Consider the following 20,924-nt stretch of genomic DNA (forward strand, 5'->3'; position numbering starts at 1 on the left):
TGAATGACGTCAACACACGGATTAAAAGCCCTGGCCGACTTTTTTTTTTTTTAAAGGAGACAAACGCTAAAGTGTGACAAACGCTAGAGTACAATGTCTCGGTAATAAGTGACGATGTAGAGTCTACAAACGTGCATCCGTGTTCTTTATTTCGGGACATAGAATCATACGTTGTGATGTGAAAACATTTATAATAACGGTCATTTTATTCTGTAAACACAGAGCCACACCTCCACGGTGGGCAAAAGCAACATTTTATTATATGTCTAATGATTTCTCAACAACAACAACAACAACAGCAGCAGCAACAACAACAACAACAACAAAAACAACAACAACAACAGCAGCAACAACAACAACAACAAAAACAACAATAATAATAATAATAATAATAATTACCCCATCAGAGGTGGTTGGGTTGAATTAAAATGTATCAAGTGATAAAGCGCTAATGAGAAACTATATATATTATAGCATATCATCCAGGCCTACTAAAAGCAACAAAAATACTTATGTATTGAGTGTAAATGTGTCATCTAGTTTATTATTTTTGACCTAGAACATTGAACTGGATTTGGAATTGGTTAATACAAAACAGCACAAAAAGATAGATAAAGCGACCCAGTAAATGCGACTACAATGAAGTGAACAAAGTTTGCCAGCAGCTCTAACCTCAGTCATCACCTTTAACTAATGATAACATTAAAAAGAAGTACAAAATGTCTGACAAAAATGTTTGAAGTAAAAAACTAATGAATTATGTTGAATAATTAATTGGATTATTGAAAATATGGTAGAGATTTAGAAAAAAAAACAAATAAACTTTTATGTTATTCTGTGGCAGCAGATGAGTGGTTAGCAGTTTACAGGTTTACAGTTCTGTGTGGCGTTTCAGCAGGTACTTCAGCTCCTGCCCTACATTCCAAAAACATGCATGTTTGGTTAATTGAGGGCTAAAATGTAATTAGGTATGGATGTAAATGTTTGTTTATGTGAGCCCTGCAACTAGCTGGCAGTTGAAGCTGTATCCTGCTCTTGCCCAAAGTCTGCCAGGATAAGCTCAAGAAGCCTCACGGCCGCTTAGTGAGCATAGACTGTATGGAATATGAATGGAGGATTCTACTCTTTCCCAATACAATTTCAACTATTTAAAAAACAAAAAACACTACTCTCGGTTGTGATGATTTTTGATTGCTCGTTTGGGCCCACTTGTGACCACATGACTGGGTCTGCTTAAGCCTTGGGCCTGTTCTATATAAAATAATGAATATACTGCAATATTTGATATTTTCTCTAACGACCCCTGAAAGTAATGCTGAGAACCCCGACATTTATCATCATACTGTAATTACTCTTACTTATGAAGTCATTTTTATTATTTTACTCACCTTTCTGAGTTATTAACACGTCTGCCTCGCAGTTCTGAGGTTTAAGGTTCGTATTTTGGCTCAGGCCTTACTGTGTGACATTAACATGTTCTCCCCATGCTTGCGTGAGTTTTCTGTGGGTATTGCTCACATTTCAAAAACATGCATGTTATGTTACAAGGACATGTGCTACAGGAATGAAGTATCAATTCATGACTATGCAAATTTGTAACAAACAAACAATAAAAAAGAAAGAAAGAAATGGATATGTACTTATTAAGTCACAAAGATATTGTGCCCAAGTGACCAGCTGATTGGCGGTACAGTGCAATAGACACCAATTATTTTTATTTTCCTACACTGACGTCTAGTGGCACTGCTATTTCACTGCACCATTGTTGCGCAAGTACAAGTGAAGGAGAATTGTCGCAGTAAAGTTGTTCAATCGTGTGTGGTTTTTATGGGAATAAAATAAAAGCAAGACAGGTTCATGAAAATTTTATTTGCAAAAATTCACAACTGAAAGCAATACTGCTGCAGAGAAAAGGAATACTGACTGCTGGTTTGCTGTATTTTCACTATTTTGCTATTCCTACGTCATAATTTCTTTCCTTATTCTCACAGTGAGATCCTGTATGCACTGTAAACAAGAAAAACATTTTTTTGTAAATTTCATAGACATAATCAGAGCATTTGGTAGAGATGTTTATTTCACCATATTTTATGCTGGAATCTACACTTTCAATTCAATTGTCTTATTAGATTTTGTTAAAGAAAAAATATGTACGTCTGAACTGTTGTAGCTGCCTTGCACATTGCGATTAATTTAGTTGTTTGAGAGTCAAAGATAGACTCCTGTGGGAAGGTGTTACTCAGTCTGAGGTAAAATTCTCTGAGAAAACAATAAAAACATTCACATATGGCAAAGCATATTAAAGCAAAGCTTCAACGATAACATAATACCACTGAAGACTAAACATAATTGAAATTGTGTGTACTATAAGACAGCTTGTTACATTTTGTTCCGTCTTCAGTCTTGCAATAAAAATGGACGTTTTTCGTAATTCACAGTATGGCCAAGGTATGTACATCATGGTGGAGATGGAAATGTACACACGGCATCTACACAAAAGGATTGTATCAAAATGTTCTAAAAATATCTCTGGTTGGTTTCACAAAAAGCAAACTGTATCAAAAGCATTGGCTGAGAGCAAGCAATATAGAAGGCTTTAACGCCACTTTACACAACAAAAAGCAGGACAACCAATCACGTCGCTTTGATTGTGAACCTACAGCATCCCGTACAGCACATGCAATGCATTAAACAATACAGGAGGAAAAAAAAAACCTTCACAGCTAAACATAAGAGAAACAACCTTAGTTGTACCATTGTGCTTCGTACAGATTAGGCTTGACCTGTCTATACAACAATCATGGGCGTCTTACTTTACGCATGTGCTGAAGCTACAACTGAGAGCAGAGGCATTACAGGGCAAGTGGCTCTGAGGAGAACGATAGAAACAGGACACATAAGGTCTTTTTCAACATGTAGTAATTGGTTTGAATTGCAGCTCCCTCTCAACCTTGCTGGCTCTGTGATGTCTCTGATAGTTTGTCTATGTGGCTTTAACACAAGAAATGTACACTGTAAACATCATGAACCATGAGAACTGCACACAACTAGTGCACTGTAGGATGCACAAAAATTCTAATTAGTTCACTAATAAGTGTTTTACATTTCTTTGTTCCATTACATTGCACATGCCTTGAAGGAACACTTAGCACCATGCAACCTGAAGATGAGGTGGCTCCCAAATGTATCAAATACAGAAACAGGCCTTTTGTATGTGAGTGTGTGCGTGCGTGTGTCTTTAAAATCATAATAGTAAGATGTGATGTATAAGATGTGTAAAATCATAATAGTAAAATGTGACAGAAAAGGATAACCAACCAAAATTTAATGTAATACTGTGGTATAATAGTGTTTTTTTTACTTGATAAGGAAATACGTGAGAGTTGACCAGCAACTGGCAGAAAACTGAAACAAATGCATGTAAAGTTGCCAATGGGCTAAACATAACCATTAATGGATGGAAACTCTAATCAATCTTCCGTGGGAAGTTCGGCTAAGGAATTCTGGAAATATTCATTGGACTTATTTCACAGTAGTAAATGTCAAATGTCACGAAATTTTGAGTGCTGTAATCTCAACATTTGTCTTAATGAAAGAGCATTTTTTACTGTCATAAATGGATATGTAGCAAAATTATCTCTAAAAAATACATTTCTTGTCTTTGAATAATTAGTGGCAACTAGTTTGATCCAATCTGGTTTGAAACTACACAAAGCTTGAAAATACATCTCAGTTTCTTGCTATATATATTCAACAGTTATACTTAACATTAAAATTATGATTAATTTTTCAGATGAATTCCCATTCATTTTTGGTAGATTCTCTGTCATCCCTCTTAATCACCCCCCCCCCCCCCCCCCCCATCTCATAATGTTTCCAACTATTAAATTGCTCGCATTTTAATGCACACAAGAGCTCCAGATGCTTGCTCATGACTCTGTGGTGTCTCATGCAGATAAATGCGATAACCTCAGTATGGCAAATGAGAACATTTCAGAAGATTATTATCTTGCAATTTACATGCTTACTTTGTTATTAGGGAAATGTAAATAAGTAGAGGTTTCTGTTCAAGTCTGTCATGGATCAATATAATGATGTGAACTTTTTTTAAAGGGTGACACATGACATGATGCTTGGTACAGTGGTGTGGACCGCCAGAAGCAGCACGGTGTACAGTGGTGTGTCTCGGTGTGGGCGTGGCCACTGTGCAAGCACTATTCTTCAGAGGCGTGAGACAGCTGCTTTTCATACAGGCTGAGGACATGATGCACAAACTGGTACTGCTCACATGTCTGGATCATCCCACCCCTGCCAAACACACATTGATAATTAGCTGAGGCACATAACATACAGCAGGGGTGTCAAACTCTTTTTTTTTCAGACGAGTAAAACTAGTCAAATATTTTAAAAATATATATATTAAAAGTGAAGACAATTTGCAATTCTAGTAATGACACACGAATTTGATGCACGATTTGTCTTCGCAGGCCACATAAAATGATGTGGCGGGCTGTATCTGGCCCCCGAGCCTTGAGTTTGACACCTGTGACATAGAGTCTAAAACACACACACACAAACACGCACACGCACTCACGGTAAGTCATTTCAAAGGGCATCACGCAAATGTAAATGTCAAATAATTTTTGCTTGATTTTTTTTAATGGCACAATAATTCACGCTTTTCAAACTGTTAATGTTGCATTTGTCTGCATCATTCATTTCCCCCCCAAAAAAAATGTTTTGCTCAAACTGCTGTTTCATTTTAGATCCCATCACAGCTGTTCTTGTTTACATAAAACACAAGCAGTTCGTTTTGCATTTCGTTTCCTTTAAACTGTACATGTGAACCGAACCATGACGGTAAAACAAATGTACTGACCCGTGTCACCAGACACCTGGCGTTTCATTGTAACAACCGCCCCCATAGGGCAACCATAATTTTAGCGATAGAAGTTGAATACTTCAAATGTCTGAGAATTTGGTTGTGTTAGAAGAACCACTACAGCATAAACATCCAACTCTTTTCTTGACAGACTATAAACAAGGAAGTGGAATCTACCACCTGTCCAGACGCAGTTGGCAGGTTGTTCCCAAGATGTCAACCACGCCCTCCATCCTTAGCTGCTTACAGAGGATGGAGGTGGCGATGAAGCAGCCAGTCCGACCTATTCCAGCACTGCAGACACAATCACCAAGAGGAGTATGTTGTCATAATGTTTTGTTCCATCAATGTGACTCATGTTTCAACAGATGATTGGTAAAAAGCAATGGGTTTGATATTGTAGCTGTTTTATTAAAGCGGCACAGTCACTAAATTGCATGCATGGAGATTTACAAATTTAAAATAAATACCTGCAATGCACAATTACAGGGCCACTAGTGGGTGGGGCCTCCTCTCTGGCTCTTTCCACTTCCTGTACCAGCTCTAAAAGAGGTGGCGCTTTGTCTGGTGTCTTCTGGTCAGGCCATGAGGTGTACCAGTACTGCCGCAGACTCCGCTCCTCATCTCCACACTTGCCAGTGTATACACAAACAAAGACATGAAATACACACCAACCAATGGGATCATATTTAGTTGTGTTCCTGACGCAGGAGCACAGTAAAGATTTTCTGATCAGCCTTGTTGCTCAACATGTACAAAGGAAATTCAACGTTTGAGCGCTGTGTGACAGTAATGAGTGCAGAGTGAGACCGTATAGTCAAAAAATAATTTCCTCTCCTGAACTGATTTTGATGCCCAATCGTATTCACAGGCTCTCCTTGTGCGTAAGTCCAACAATGATTAATAATTAGACTTTTCCAGGGACTGCAATGTAAACAAGGGTTAATAAGTAGGTATGAACTAAGAAGGTAGTATGTCCCAAGAACAGAAGCCAGACCTTTTCACACTACATTTTTTTTGCCTCTTTTAACATATTAATAGCGCTTCAGGAAATTAAGTTTGAGTCACCTGTAATTCTGAGATACTAGCCAAGACTAAATCATACATAAACCACAGACAATTAATTATATAAGCTTACAATGGAATTGTTTATTGTATTGTGAAACATCTGTCCATACGTCTGTCCATCCATACGTCTAACCATCCATACGTCTATCCATCCGTACGTCTGTCCATTCGTGCATCTGTCCATCCATACGCCTGTCTATCCATAAGTGTCCAACCATACGTCTTTCCGTCCGTCCGTCTGCCCTTCGGTCCGTTCATCCATCCATCCATCCATCCATCCATCCATCCATCCATCCATCCATCCATCCATCCATCCATCCATCCATCCATCCATCCATCCATGAAGAACATGCAAACTCCAAACAGGAAACCCGGATCTGAGTTTTGAACCCACAACCTGCCGAGTATGAAGCAGATACGTTATCTTGGCTCATATTATCCGATTAAAATGAAAAATAGTTCCATAAAGGTTTTAGCAGGGTTTTGAAATCTTCAATGAACTTGAAATTTTAGCTATCTCAACACGGAAACCTTGACTGTGAAGCAGACCCGATAAAGTCTGTTTTCAATTGTTGTTATTTTTTTGTCACGTTTTTACCCTTGCGTGCCTTACCTTCAAAGTAAACACCCTCAGACTGTAGTCATCCTCCTGTGTTACCGTGACAACAGTGATTTCAATCCCCTCATGGGTCACAGTGTCCTCAGGCCAGTACTCGGCACATTTCTGGAACACGTCACAGACAAAATCCCACAAAATTCAAGAACATCACCGCTCCAGTGATGGAACACAATCACAAATACCACAATATTATCATCACTAGCACCCAACCTCATTTTTCTCCTCCAAGTTGGTGATCATTACAATGATGGGGGTCCTTTCCTGCCACACCATTCTCCAGAAGTCCCCCACAGTGTTTACTGTTGGACCCTGCGTGGCGATGTATGCACGCTCTTCACCCCCATAACCCTGAAACAATCATCATTTCTTTTACAAAAATATATATTTTCTTTTGGAAACATTTCGAAAAATATGATGAAAAAAAGGTGACATCATCCACGGATAATTATAAATCAACAATTTGACTTACTTTGAGATAATTGCCATTGATGTAAGTAATGAGGAAATCATCTTCATCTTGTGACTTTAGGATCACTCTACTGTGTGTGTCTGGAAGTAAGCAGTATTAACAGCAGACAAAAGGAAATGGGAGACACATTTTACTTCTGCATCCTGCACAAAGAAAGTCTGCTGATAAAATCCCAACCTAATAACACTCTGTTTTGATGGCCATTGTGATGTGCTGATTATTATTAATGTTGCTGTTCTTTTCAAGGACATCCTCAAATCATCACTCCGTATAATCTCTCTCTCTCTCTCTCTCTTTCTCTCTCTCTCTCTCTCTCTATCTCTCTCTCTCTCTCTCCCTCTCTTTGTGTAGTGTTAGGCTATATCACTGGTGTCAAACTCAAGGCCCGGGGGCCAGATACGGCCCCGCTACATCATTTTATGTGGCCCGCGAAGACAAATTGTGCATCAAATTCATGTCATTACTAGAATTACAAATTGTCTTCACTTTTAATAATATCTTTTCTTTTTAAATATTTGACCAGTTTTTAATCATCTGATTTGAAAAGGAGTTATTTGTCAGTTTGTTTTGTAGCTTTTATAATATGAGGTGCTCATACATTTATTTGGGTTGACAGTCATAATGGCCCTCCGAAAGAAGCTATGACTACAATGCGGCCCGTGAAAAAAATGAGTTTGACACCCCTGATCTATATCATTAAATCATGATCATCAATTCTGATATTATTAATACCAATTAAATGATGTTGGAAATCGCCGTACTCACTGGGTAGGATGGTTTTGTAGCGGTTCTTTCTCACAAGCCCTGGGTAGTTGTACTCCTTGGGGTCCACAAAGTTCATTGGAGTTTCCTGCAATTGGACAAATAACAAACAGGAACAATCAACGCGCAGCAACAATTAGCTACTGTTATGTGGGAGGTGCAATCCATTCCATAAGCTAATCAAGATTTCGTTTTGTAATATGTGGCAATTGAATATGATTAAGGCTTGCGTGACTAGTTTGAAATTTTGAACACCAATTGCCTGACTGTAGAATCATATGTGAGTTTGTATGTAAATGAAGCTCGTATCCATCCTTCTTTCGCCCACTGACAAACAGAGGCAAAGCTTCCGGGTGCACAGCACTCCGTTGGGTGCACACGATGATCGGGTAAGTCCTTGTTTCTTTGTGTGTATCTGATAAGTGTGTAGGTGGCTGAGCTACTCTGGCTGCACTCACATAGAACTCCGCCTGCAGGCCCTGGTCATCCATAGCCCGTGTGTGTAGCATGGCAGGGGTGAGAATATGTGTGCCCTGCCGGAGGTACTCTTGGGCTGACTGGTCCCTCGGGGAAAGCTGGGCTCCGTAGCCGTAAGGCTCCGTGCAGCCCGGTGTACACATATCCAAGGTCAGGGAAACATTGGAGCCTCTCCTGTGTGAGAAATGTCAGTTCAAATAAAATACCAACATACAAAGCCTTTGTGGCCATTTTACCATTGTTCTTTGCATGAATGCAATTCAAAAGAGCACCATGGCTTTAACATTAGTCAGCTACTTAATCGGTCACAGAACGACCGCAATATTTTTACTGGTTAGCCCGTCTGCGGGTTCAATTCTAGCTCCGACCTTTCTGTGTGGAGTTTGCATGTTCTCCCCATGCCTGCGTGGGTTTCCTCCGGGTACTCTGGTTTCCTCCCACGTCCCAAAAACATGCATGGTAGGCTAATTGACCACTCCAAATTGTCCGTAGGTGTTAATATGAGCGCGGATGGTTGTTTGTATGTGCCCTACAACTGGATGGCAACAATTCAAGGATGTCCCCCGCCTACTGCCCAAAGTCAGCTGAGTTAGGCTCCAGCATGTTCACGACCTTCGTGAGAATGGATGGATGGATCATTCTTGCCTGACCAAAACTGTAAATAGCATAAAAAATCCAAAATCTTCTTGAACCAATTGTAGAGGGTTGAGCATTTAATTGTTGGTGAGGATCTGGATTAAAGTGTCAACACAAAAATGTGATTTCACCATTTGACTCACAATGTTGCCAACTAATTAACAAAGACAAACCTAGCACTCGGCCAATTTGTTTCTATTTTCTTCACATTTTGACCTTTGCAGAGGCTAGTGCTAATATAATGCCTAAGACTTTGGAATGGGACTGCTAATGAAAAAAAAAGACATCAAAAGCTGTGCTTTGAAGTTGCACAAAAACAGCAATTAAAAAAAAAAGAATGAACAAGCCACATCAATGCAACAACAAACTCCTTGGGGATGGAAACAAACCTCTCTTGAAGCCCCACCGGTGTGACTGTGAGAGTTGCAGCATCTCCCTCTGGCTTGCTGTCAGTTCCCATTTCAAAGACTGGAGTCTGAGGCACGGCATCCAGATCCATCAGGTCCTCTTGGGCGTCCGTCCACTCTGACAGGGTGAAGGAGGGCTGACGGCTCACAGACTGACGTCTGTCTCCAATGTCTCTTGAAGCGCTTCCAGGTGGCCTCAAGTCAGTGCCGTACCGCCACCTACACACCATGTGGACGACCTGAAGATAGATGAATGGAGGAGAATGTGATATGTAGCCACTTGTCAGTCAAGCATACCATTTCAAGAAAAAATATCAAGAATGTCTTTAGGATTCCACAAATAAAGCATAAATTGGTCATGAAAAGTGATTTAATCCTATTTTGTATTTTTCTTCTGTTAAAACCATTCTGTTGCTGATTTACTCCTGTCCATTGGGTCATTGGCTTTGACATAGTAATAACAGCAGAACTGTGATTATCGCTAATGCTAGTTCAACTACATAAGGAGGCCAGAGTGGAGGAAATGAACAAACACGGAAACACTGCGGAGACTTCAAGCTCATTTCAGTTCAGGAGTGCGGGAGGCATGGCTACCCGGTTGAAAACAGAGATGGAAATCGTGCATCCTCTAATGAAAATCTCTTCCTTTTCCCCCTCTAATCCCTCTAAAATCTGAATCAAACTATGGGTCAGAAATCGAGACAGCAATCAAATCTTGACTGTCTTTGAGGTATTGCTACAGACCTGTTTCACAATTTTTTTCCTTCAATGCTAAGTATATCCGATTCAGTGATAGTCAATTGCCCTGTATTGAAACACACGTAACATACACAACACATGCACACAGTAATCACAATAATTTACCAACATGCACATCAACGTGCATTAAGTAAGGTTATCACTAATCTAAGAAAGACAAAAGTGTGGAATTGGGCATACAAGTGTGTTACATAGTTTATGCATACCATAGAAACACAGATGGTAACTCCAATGCCTACAGTGGCGTAGATGATCCATGTTTGCTGTGTCGTGTTTACCACATCCTTCATAGACTGACAAGAGCAGAGAGAGAGATTGAACACTGGATGTATCACATCTTTGCATTCTGCGTTCAAACATACAAGAAACAAACTTGAACTTGAAGAATATCTGTATTTACTATTGTTCCCATGCTATATGAACTCAGCAAGGGTAATGTGGGAAGTCTGTAATAAGTCACATATTGGTTGTCTTATCCTAAATGAAATGGTGGTGTAACTCTAGCAAGAAATAAAGTATTAAAATATTACAGTCCAACAAATAAAATGGTGATTATTTACAGCCACTCTGATGGCGTATAAAGAAAACCAATAAGATTGTGTCATTTGTTAAACTTACATCCATTCCAAATATTGGGTGGCAGGGTAAGACAAAGCCGAGATAGAAGTCGATGACCTGGAGGGCTTTATAGATAGAGGCAAAGGGCCCATTTCCTTCCACCACAAAGAACATCCAGTACCCCTGAGAAGACAGAGCGAAGGCAGACTGTCACAGCGCTGCCCTTCATTCACATGAGCGCAGCACCAAGGCTGTTTTCAGGTGAAAAGAATGGAGCAAAGAAAAGAGCATGGCCAGTTACACAACTATTGAAAAAGGTACAAATTGTCCAAGTGCAGTCTGGTATCCTAATCAGTGTTGGATTTTCAAGGCCTCTCTTATTTCAGTGTATGGTAGTATTGTGTACACAGCCATGTGTTTAAAAGGAGGTTTTGTGTGTGATTTAAAAAGGCAGGGAGAAAAGGACAAGCACCTTTTCCATTCCAATTAGTGGACATGCTGATGATAATTCTGCTTATTCTAATCATTTGGCTCTCAGTCGCTATGTGTGTGTCTTTTAAAAGCAACATAGGCTAAAGCTATTCTACAATAGCTGACTTTGTAATTGGAACTGGACTCTGGTTAAATAGGTTGTATGGTAGCATATGCTGAAAATTGTATGTTGTATTTTGTTTTCTTCAAGGGTTGCACAAAATAAAATAATCTGGATCAATATATATTTTCAAGTAGACAGTATATACATATCAAAATGTAAATGATTTTATTATGTGTATTGTGGAACCACTTGACAAAATAAAATTGACTAAAATTGAGGTGCACAGTGGGATCCATGTGTTGGTTGACAGCCGTTCTTTTTTTTCCCATTTTTCCATCCATCCATCCATCCATCCATCCATCCATCCATCCATCCATCCATCCAACCATCCATCCATCCATCCATCCATCCATCCATCCATCCATCCATCCATCCATCCATCCATCCATCCATCCATCCATCCATCCATCCATCCATCAGTTTCATTCCATATCCATTCACATACCGTGACTTGGGAGATGACAAAGAGGGCGGCCCAGTAGTGGAACTGGACCACCAAACTGTACACTTTATGTAAAAACACTTCTTCTTGTCGTGAACTTTGCCCCTCTGTGCTTTCATCTTTTCTTCCAAGCAATTCTTCAGTTTTCGAGGCTCCATCTACTCTTTTTCCTGTCTTTGTGGGCTCATCCAGCCAAACAGGGTCCTCATCAGGCCTTAGGAAGATGGAGTCCTCGGTGTGGGAGCGGGTGGAGCTGCTCAGGCGTCGGGTCATGATCCTCCTGTTGATAGAAGGCTCCTGCGTATCGTGAGGCATTTGACACATTAATGCTGCATACACAAGGCAGTTGAAAATAGTGAAAACTACATGGCAATACACAGTACAGATTCCAATGGACATAAAACAGAAATGCTATAAATACGATGTTTCGAAGCGTAACTCAGACCAACAGAACAGTAAATACTGTATATAGTTTTGCTTAAATAATTGGGAAATTTCAAATAGTTCCAATGTATTGTCAATTGGTGAAATTGTGGTCCATTACAGATGTTTTAAATAAATAAATATATAAATAAATAAAAGCACATGCTCTGAAAGATCTAACTATCTACTGTGGGTCATTGTTACTTATTACTTAGCTTACAAACAACAAAATAGTGTACATAATATAATTATTTCCAGTTCAATGACCTTCTCATTGCCTCTCACTGTGTTTGTCAGTTTGTGTGTGATGGGTGTGATATTTGAAATGAGAGCGAACGAGTGAGTGGGGATGTGTGTTTGTGTGTGTGCGTGTGTGTTTGTGTGTGTGTGTGTGCATGTGAGTGAGTGAGAGATTCTCCATTGTGGAGGGATGAGTCAGGGGTGATGTGTTTACGGCCCTGTCCGTCGCCTTGGCAACAGAGTGGCTCTCATCCCTGTCATCCGTCCTGAGCATTATCATCTACTGACAACAGACACTCACACACATATATACATGCATGCGTGCACACACACACACACACACACACACACACACACACACACACACACACACACACACAAACACACACATGCACACACAAAGAAACTGTCCTATTATTTTTTAAATGAACATTACATTACCTTGTTTCATATTTCATTGTGTATTAAATGTTGCCCTTTCTGCATCTATTGCAGCCTAGTCACCCTGGAAGGATGATCTTCCCATCAGTGGTCCCTTGTCAAGGTTTTTCAGTTTCCCCCTACTTTTCTGAGTTTTCCCTTGCTCTTCTGGGTGTTAAGATAAGGGGATGTTGAGAATATTTGTCAACTGTGGGCAGTGAAGCCCTTTTAGACATCTCTATGATCAAGGGCTTTACAAAGAAACTTGACTTGACAAATACATTTTTTGAAAACTAGCTGGAGATGCCTGTTTGCCGGGCCTGCACCAGTGGTCACACTCCATACGACCGGTGTCAGACTGTGATTAGTATTGCTGGCAGTAAGTCACATTTGTTTCCAGGGAGTGCTGCTTTTTGTCACGGATTTTGTTCATGACCTTTACGGACCGAATTTTTCTGCAAAGCCTAAACTTTGCCCGGTTTGGTGGGCTGAGTATTAGGCCTATGCTTTTTGCAGGGCTTCATCAAGCTCTCGCTGGAATAGTATGCAGTCTTCGACAGGCAGATTTTTGCAGCAAAGAGATTCAGACTCGTGGTGCCTTTCGGCAAAGCTCTCTATTTTGTGGCTGATTTACATTTCCACCCTAACCTATGGTCACCATCTCATGCGATGTGTCATGACCAAAAGAACAAGATAAGGGCTGAAGCGACTGAAATGTGGTCCCTCCATTCAGAGTCCATGCTTTCCCTTTGAGGCGTAAGGTGACAAGCACAGTAGAGCCGCCGCTCCTCCTCATTGATTGGATGCAGAAGAGGTCATTTGGGCATTTGGTTAGGGTACAGTTTCTGCTGCCTCTCCTTCACAATTTGACCAGGATAAGGAACTCAAGATTCCACACCAGACTAAACCACTGGTGCACTCGGTATCTCTGGTGTGTGGTTGTATTTGACTTCTTGCAACACACTTTACCTTCTTGTCATTGTGAACTTTTTTGTACTTCAGTGGAATAACAACTATGAGTCATCTCATCCACACGCTAAATCTGCTTTGAGGTCCAAGCAGTTAGCAATTGATGCAATACAATTTCAGCTTAAGCTTTGTGCTGGTGTTTGAATGTGAAGGCTTGTCAAGTAGTTTGCATTTTTTTTTTTTTTAATTCATCAATGACTACAAATAAGACCTATGATATGGAAAGCAGCCAGTCGGTCGCATGGTTCACTCACTTAAGGTACAGCGAAGAGAAGGATGGCGTGGGAGTCAGATCACATGATGAAGATAAATCCTGTATCTTGCCGCAACCAGTCAACGTTGGCCATCGAGAAGCAACCTACAAGTCAGAAGATATCAGCCATTCTTCAAATGCGTTACATAGGCCTACTTATGAATAAAGACAGATCGTCTAAAGACAACCTAAATAATTGCCCGAAATACCCACTGAAGCCTCATTGTGACTCAAGCACTAGCAGTCCTGGTGAGGCAGGGTTAGTAATGCTCCATCTGAGTAGCACTCTTGTCAGCTGCCAGCTGTGCGGTCATGCGAGGATGTAAGGTGACACGGTAAACTGTTAATGTCTTCCTTCTTTTCCTTCCCTCACTCTCCCTTGCAAAGAGGCAGAGTTAAATCCAGCCGGACACCCTTGCCAAAACATTCAGATAGCTCCAGTTGCAATCTGTATGCATGAGCTCTCTTTTCTCTCGTCTGCCTCTTTTCACTCTGTGCCATGCTGTGAAGCAATAGCATGAGCTCCGAGCTAAATCAGACCACGTCCGCGCGTGTGTTTACAGGTGATGCTTGCGATGAAGCTGCACCGCTGAGTGCTTTTCTCTCTCCGCTTGCTGTGAAGGTGATTTTGAATTGATGACACCAGTTCGCCCAGCCTGTAGCCATGGCAACACGTGTACATACAACATACATGCATGCAAAGTATACGCGAAGGCGAACGCTGGGGAAAATTATGTGTAGGAGGAACTGTGAAATTTCGCAGGGCGCAGATGGGCAGGTGAGTGGATACAGGGATGAATGGGAAGCACAGTAGGCTGAGTTACTGAGTGACGCAGTGAGGCTGGCGTTTTGGTAACCATGGCAACCCAGATATTATAATGAGCACTCACACACCCATACGCACTCAACCACAGGCTCAAGCGGGAAAAAATAATGTCCAAGTTTGTCAAATAATACTGGTTCTCTTTGCTTTTTGTCTTCAAGGTAAAAGTCTTAGTGTTTCGAACACTTTGTTGGTTTACCAGTGTTTTATGATTGACTGGTATATTTAGCTGTGTATCAGGCTATTATGGTCAGATGATTCAAAAACTAATTATTTTTATGTAACATGTAATATTTGTGGTCGGTATGAATGATAGCAAAAAATAGTTTGAAGGTAAGCATGAACGAAGAATATATGTTGTCTATATTTGTGTTAGAACTTTTCAACTTAACTTCACACACACACACCGACATGCATTCACATGCACACATGTCTGAACCCTGAAATGACTCACACCACGGGCAAAGTCATTTTGAACTACATCGTATTTTGGAGCTTGATGAATGGACGGAGGAACAGACGGATGGGTTGAGAGACGGGCGGATGGATGGAGGGATGGACAAATGGATGAACGATAGACAGATATACGGATGGACAGATAGATGGACGGATTGTCTATTGTTATAGATAGATAGATAGATAGATAGATAGATAGATAGATAGATAGATAGATAGATAGATAGATAGATAGATAGATAGATAGATAGATAGATAGATAGATAGATAGATAGATAGATAGATAGATAGATAGATAGATAGATAGATAGATAGATAGATAGATAGATAGATAGATAGATAGATAGATAGATAGATAGATAGATAGATAGATAGATAGATAGATAGATAGATAGATAGATAGATAGATGGTGTGATAACTTGATCTGAAAACAGAAACAAAATATAGTTTAAAAAGGAAATCTAGCCATGATAATATGGACACATATAAAGGGGATTTAATATGTGTCAAACCTAAAAGCTGAGTTGATCTGATTTCTCAATGAGGGTCCTCCATCTTTGTATCCTTACAAACCCCGCCCCCCTCATCTTCATATAGATCATTTACATTGTATTGATCTGCACTCTTTCGCATATCAAAGCAAGTGGAAACAAAACCATTCAAGTCAACGAGATCCAGGTCTAGGGGCCGGCATTAGATGGGGAACAAGGGGAATTACTGTCATTATTTTTCTCTTTGGGTGACAGATGGCTCATGTTTTAATGGATGTTCCTGATGATCCTTCTTCCTCTGGAAAATAATGGAAGCATAACAGCATGTCACCATGTGCCCATTCTATTTTTATAATATTGCACTCCTTTCCGAAGGTCTGGTGTGCAGGTTTTACTAACCATTTCTAGTGGCTTCTTTCCTTTTTTTCAATGGGAAATAATAGGGGGACATCAACCACTGGCAAGAGGCATGCAGTATAATAACAGTATTTTATCCTTAAATTCATTTTGCAATGGCAGTGTTCTAAACCACAAAGACTTTACAAGATGTATTCTTAAATTCTGGAGCTAGTTTTTAGGTACAACATTGTTGCCTTCTGCCTGGTCAAAACATAGCCTACTTCATTGCTACTTGTTGCAACAATGTACAGTTCAACAATGTCAGTCTTAAATGTCAATATGTAAGTTAAACAAAATGGCATTGCTATGGCTGTCATGCCCACTTAACAGAGCCAACAAAAAAACAGTCGGACCAATTTAAAAAAATTTCTTCTTCTCTAATCAAAGACAGCAAACAGCAAAGTTTCTGAATGCCAATCCTGACTAATTATCATGTGACTGTTCACAGTGATTTACCTTCCAAGGTATGCTCAGCAAACTGATGGCCAAATGTTAAATCTGGTCATGATCTCTGTTTGCAAATCCTGACTTGTACGTTCAAACTATGGACTTCTTGATTGTGAAGGCACTAATAGCAAATTGGAAGCTTTGCAAATGCTCACACCGTTGCTGAACACAGACCAGCACCTGATTTGGGGGGGATGCATCACAGAAAATATCAGACTTTTTATTTGCTTGTATGCAAATAATAGTCTCCGGAGTACTTTGAAATAACAAATACTAAATCTACAGTGAGCATTTGTGATTTGTCCATGTATCACCTACACACAGTGTAGTGTATGAACTTCCATGAGTGAAGATTAGAATGGGAACAAAAGCCACACTCGCCATTGTATCTTAAATATACATAACAATGTATGTATATGCTTGGTCACTTGCATTAGACAAGACCAGCCATCTTAAAATGGGATAATTTTCAGCAATACCAGTTTGTCTTGTTTTTCTGCAATTCTTGATCCTTGGTATGCATTTAAAATACCATGGCAACTGTAAAAAATGTGTAAAAGGTTATTCTTTGGTTGTATTCTGCTTTATGTTGAATGTGGCATCTGGTGGAGCTAACGGGGCAGCCCCCCCTTTGCCCCAAATGATAACAAGTCACTACAGACCATCACTATAATGTCAAGAATAAAATGTACAGCTACAGCTGTATTTCCCCGTTTTCATGCTGACTCAAAGCTGAGTATCATGTGTGGAGCTGAAGTGCTAAAGAGGATGGATGCCCTTTCTGAAAGTGATGATAGAACGGAAACATGAGATGGAGTCACCTGGGCCAAGACCAAGCTCATTGACCTCTCATAGATGATCATTAATACAAACAGTAGCTTACAAGGAATGACCTTGGAGTTCAAATGTGATGTCCTCCCGTGCATTGTGGTGGGACACAATTAATCGCCATCATTAGTTTTCTAAACATAGACTTTCTGCAGTATTTGTAGGAATTGAAAGAAAAATCTCATCTCTATCACATGTAAACATGCAATTCTGCCTAAGCTGTACTGCATGAATAATTAACATATACTGCATAGCAAATGGATTTACAGGCTGAAGGAGCTAAATCTGCATTTTGCGGCGACAGAAAATTGTATGACATGAGTGCGCTGCATCACAACACCGAGGTAAGAATGGCAATCCCGGGCAGTCATTCATACTTGGACAAAAGACCATTCATATCACGTTCGTATCTACGGTGTGCTCAAGCAACCACACGGAGCAGACAGGGATGGATTAGTAATGAATCACCCATGGGAGGTGGACTGTTGCATCTCTCGCTGGTAACTCCCCCATTGTCTCACACACACACACACATACACACGCATCACTAAAGCTTTAAGAAAAGAATGTGAAAATACAAGGCTGATGAAGAACCAACCTGTTGTCCATGCAGGCTACATCACGGTACCTTTTCACTGCCAGGAGCACACAGCAGCCATATGAACCACGGGGTCTTCATCGTGCTATTGGTATTCACCTCATGTCGCACAACCACAGACAGAGGAAGGGGGGGGGGGGGACCAAGCGAGGAGAGGGAGGGCTGGACCACTCATCCCCAGTCTTAAGTCTGGTTAGGATAAGTCTTCTTACCTGACTGAGCCCTCCTTCAAACGGCCATCTGGCGCTCTTCTCCCTCTGAGCCAAAGAGCAGCAGCCAAACACCAATTCCTTTGCTGCTCCCCTGCCTGCTGGAGATGGAGCGTGCTCGCATGCGAGGAAGAGACGGACCGATGGGGACGGGTTGGTTTGAAGATGCGTGCGAGGTTAGCGGAGGCCAAGGGGACTTATGCGGTGGGTGTTTGCGTGTGATGGGCTCGCTATTGTTTGTATCCTGGAGCAGAGTGGCAGCGCCAGCTTCATCTAGGTATATGCAGCAAGAGGCTGTGTGGTAGCCTTGGCAACAGAGCGAGAACGAGGGAGTGCGAGTGAGAGAGAAGGAGAGAGAGGGAGAGACAGTGGGAGAGAGAGGGAAAGTGGATTCATCACATTGGAGGGACATAAATCTTCCAATATTTTGCTTACTATAATGTGCTCAACTCATTTGTCTTACATTCATACAGTTTTTAATACGACAGCATTGGTGTCCAACCTGTGGCCCGGGGGCCATTTGTGGCCTGATGTCCATTTTCAACCACATATTGTAGAAATAATATTTGAAATGGCCCAGAATGTTATTTTTAATTTTTGGATGGTCAACTGTAAAAATGCGGCTGTCTAAAAAGTGGAGAGACAAAGAGGACTACCACCAATCCTACTGCAAATTAAACATTTCTAGCTAGAGCTGTTCATCACCCATTATCTGACGGAAAATGCATACAATGTTTCACTAGATTTTACATTTTGTTATTTTACAACTATTTCAAACAAAAAATGTCACTGAAGTACAAACTTTTTTTTTCAATATGACAATTGCCAATTACAACAATTAATTCCTGTCTTTTTGTATTGTTTCCCAAAACTTGATGGTCTGAAACAGAAGCTGCGAAGCAACAATAAATGTCAAGAGAAGAAGAACAACAAAAAAGCTTTCTTCGACTCGGTCTCCTTCAAACTATTTATGACCCATTTCACTCTTCATCCATATAGTACGTACAACTCTCCCATATGTCACCATCCTTCACAGGTCCAATCAGCCACATGACCTCCTGTTTCTTCTTACTGTGCATCCTCCTCATCTCCTTTAACGTGACTTGACCCTCCTAGTTGTGCGTGTCTCGAAGCCCCCCTCCCACACACACACGCACGCACTTACGCACACACATACACTCACGCACACATTCACCTTCTGAGCTGTTCACCTCACATTTGTAAAGCTTGATGAAATAGGGTCGGATATCAAAATCCTTTTACTAAGACAAAGGTATCAGTAGAGCAAAGTGATTACAAATTGCGAAAGTTCATGCAGGTAGGTTTGTATGGATGTTGCAGGGACATCTAGTGTACACTTCTGGATTGACTTTCGGCCAAGTGGATGTCTCCTATGTACATAGTAACTGAAACATTCCCGACTGTTAGAAAATAATACACCCTTAATCTCACTGTTGCATTATTTGATTGTGTTACAGATCTCAATTTCTTTCATAGCATTTCTCATCTTAACAAATGCATATCTCAGTATTCAAAAGTCGTTAAAAATACTTTCAAGTTTTATTTTTTATTTTTGGTTTCAAACTGCTCTGTAGTAAATAAAAAAACGAGATGTCATCTGCTTGATGTTGTCATGCCATTTGATTATTATCTGCAAGAAGGAATTTTATGCAGAAATTGAAATTAAATATATAGTATTAATTATAGAATGTTGAACTAAACTGGCAATAAACACATTTCTTCAAACATGTTGAGCAGCAGATGATTCCATAACATACAATCTACTGTACCCTGACAAATTGACATTTTATTCTGTCCCAGAAATGAAAGAAAAAGATCGCCAAGCTGTTGAACCATTGGTGGTAAAACTAGAGCGAAGAGTGGGCACATGAGCAGAGTATAAGTGAGAAAATGAAAACTGTGACTGCATCTAGCCTAGGTGTGACTGACAGGAAAGATGACTCCTTTGGTCTCACACCCAGCAAAGTGTTTTTATACTACTAGTGTGAAGCGGAAGTGGGACATTTTCAGATCTGACTCCCATTTTGATACAGTGACTGTTACTACATGTGTGTTTGCTGCTTGTGTGAGTGAGTGTGTGTTTGTGTATGTACGTATATTTTTCCTGTACAGCTAAACAGTAAAAATCTAAATTGGGACGTCAAAAATACTCACCACCCTCCCTGCAGGGCCCGGATCCCTTGCCAGCCATCCTCTGGTCGTAACCATCCACCCATGGAAACAACATCATTTCAAATATTGAACTTGTTTACTCTGACATTTAAATCCAAACAACACAGCGCGACAATGAAAATATAAACACACATTCGTTTGACATAGGGGCAATTATGACAATTTGCTCGGCATAAACAAACAACTGAGGCACATGGTTGTGTAGATGGGGAGATGGGATAGCAGAACAGGGATAAGGTCTGTTATGAGAGCATTACTCAAGCATAATTGCGTCAAGCTAAAAACAAATTTAAAGGGATACTGTTCTTGGTTGTACAGATAGATGGTAGTGCAAGTGTCGATTGTATTGGGGAAAATTTTGTCATCACTGTGTTCCATGGTCTGTTTAATACATGTGGACAAAATCTTCACTTGACTTTAAATGCATATTTTAGAAATGTAGGTTTGAGAAAGAGAAAAGGCTGACATATTATTGGGTGAAAAATCTAACATTCATGCAC

General features: G+C 40.4%; 1 protein-coding gene across 4 annotated transcripts; it reads right to left on the reverse strand.

The window, feature by feature from the left end:
- Positions 1-1,849: 1,849 nt before the first annotated feature.
- LOC148396483 (tyrosine-protein phosphatase non-receptor type 5-like) lies at positions 1,850-18,546 on the reverse strand. Of its 4 annotated transcripts, none has more exons than XM_088379483.1 (14): positions 18,235-18,546; positions 13,981-14,084; positions 11,678-11,954; positions 10,698-10,820; positions 10,286-10,372; positions 9,303-9,559; positions 8,259-8,451; positions 7,804-7,888; positions 7,039-7,118; positions 6,780-6,917; positions 6,564-6,674; positions 5,353-5,513; positions 5,063-5,176; positions 1,850-4,308 (listed from the first exon to the last, which is right to left on the reverse strand). In XM_088379483.1, the coding sequence occupies exons 3-14, from the start codon at positions 11,945-11,947 to the stop codon at positions 4,215-4,217; spliced, it is 1,713 nt and encodes a 570-aa protein (XP_088235609.1). In that variant the 5' UTR covers positions 11,948-11,954; positions 13,981-14,084; positions 18,235-18,546; the 3' UTR covers positions 1,850-4,214. The 4 variants fall into 4 exon arrangements, with proteins under 4 accessions (XP_088235609.1, XP_088235606.1, XP_088235607.1 ...); XM_088379480.1 differs by having other exon boundaries at positions 11,678-11,971; XM_088379481.1 differs by lacking the exon at positions 18,235-18,546 and adding an exon at positions 18,023-18,198.
- Between the last annotated feature and the right edge of the window lie 2,378 nt (positions 18,547-20,924).

The sequence above is a fragment of the Syngnathus floridae genome, chromosome 6 (assembly GCF_059516105.1).
Source record: "Syngnathus floridae isolate MCC-2025c chromosome 6, RoL_Sflo_1.0, whole genome shotgun sequence".
NCBI lineage: Eukaryota > Metazoa > Chordata > Actinopteri > Syngnathiformes > Syngnathidae > Syngnathus > Syngnathus floridae.

Bases quoted from the DNA above. Each gene is read 5' to 3' on its own strand.
- LOC148396483 (XM_088379483.1), bottom strand. From the start codon at position 11,947: ATGACCCGACGCCTGAGCAGCTCCACCCGCTCCCACACCGAGGACTCC. The intron at 10,821-11,677 runs GTATGTGAATGG...CTGTCTTCTCAG, and splicing joins TTGTCATCTCCCAAGTCACG to GGGTACTGGATGTTCTTTGT. The intron at 7,119-7,803 runs GTGAGTACGGCG...GCTTACTTCCAG, and splicing joins CTACAAAACCATCCTACCCA to ACACACACAGTAGAGTGATC.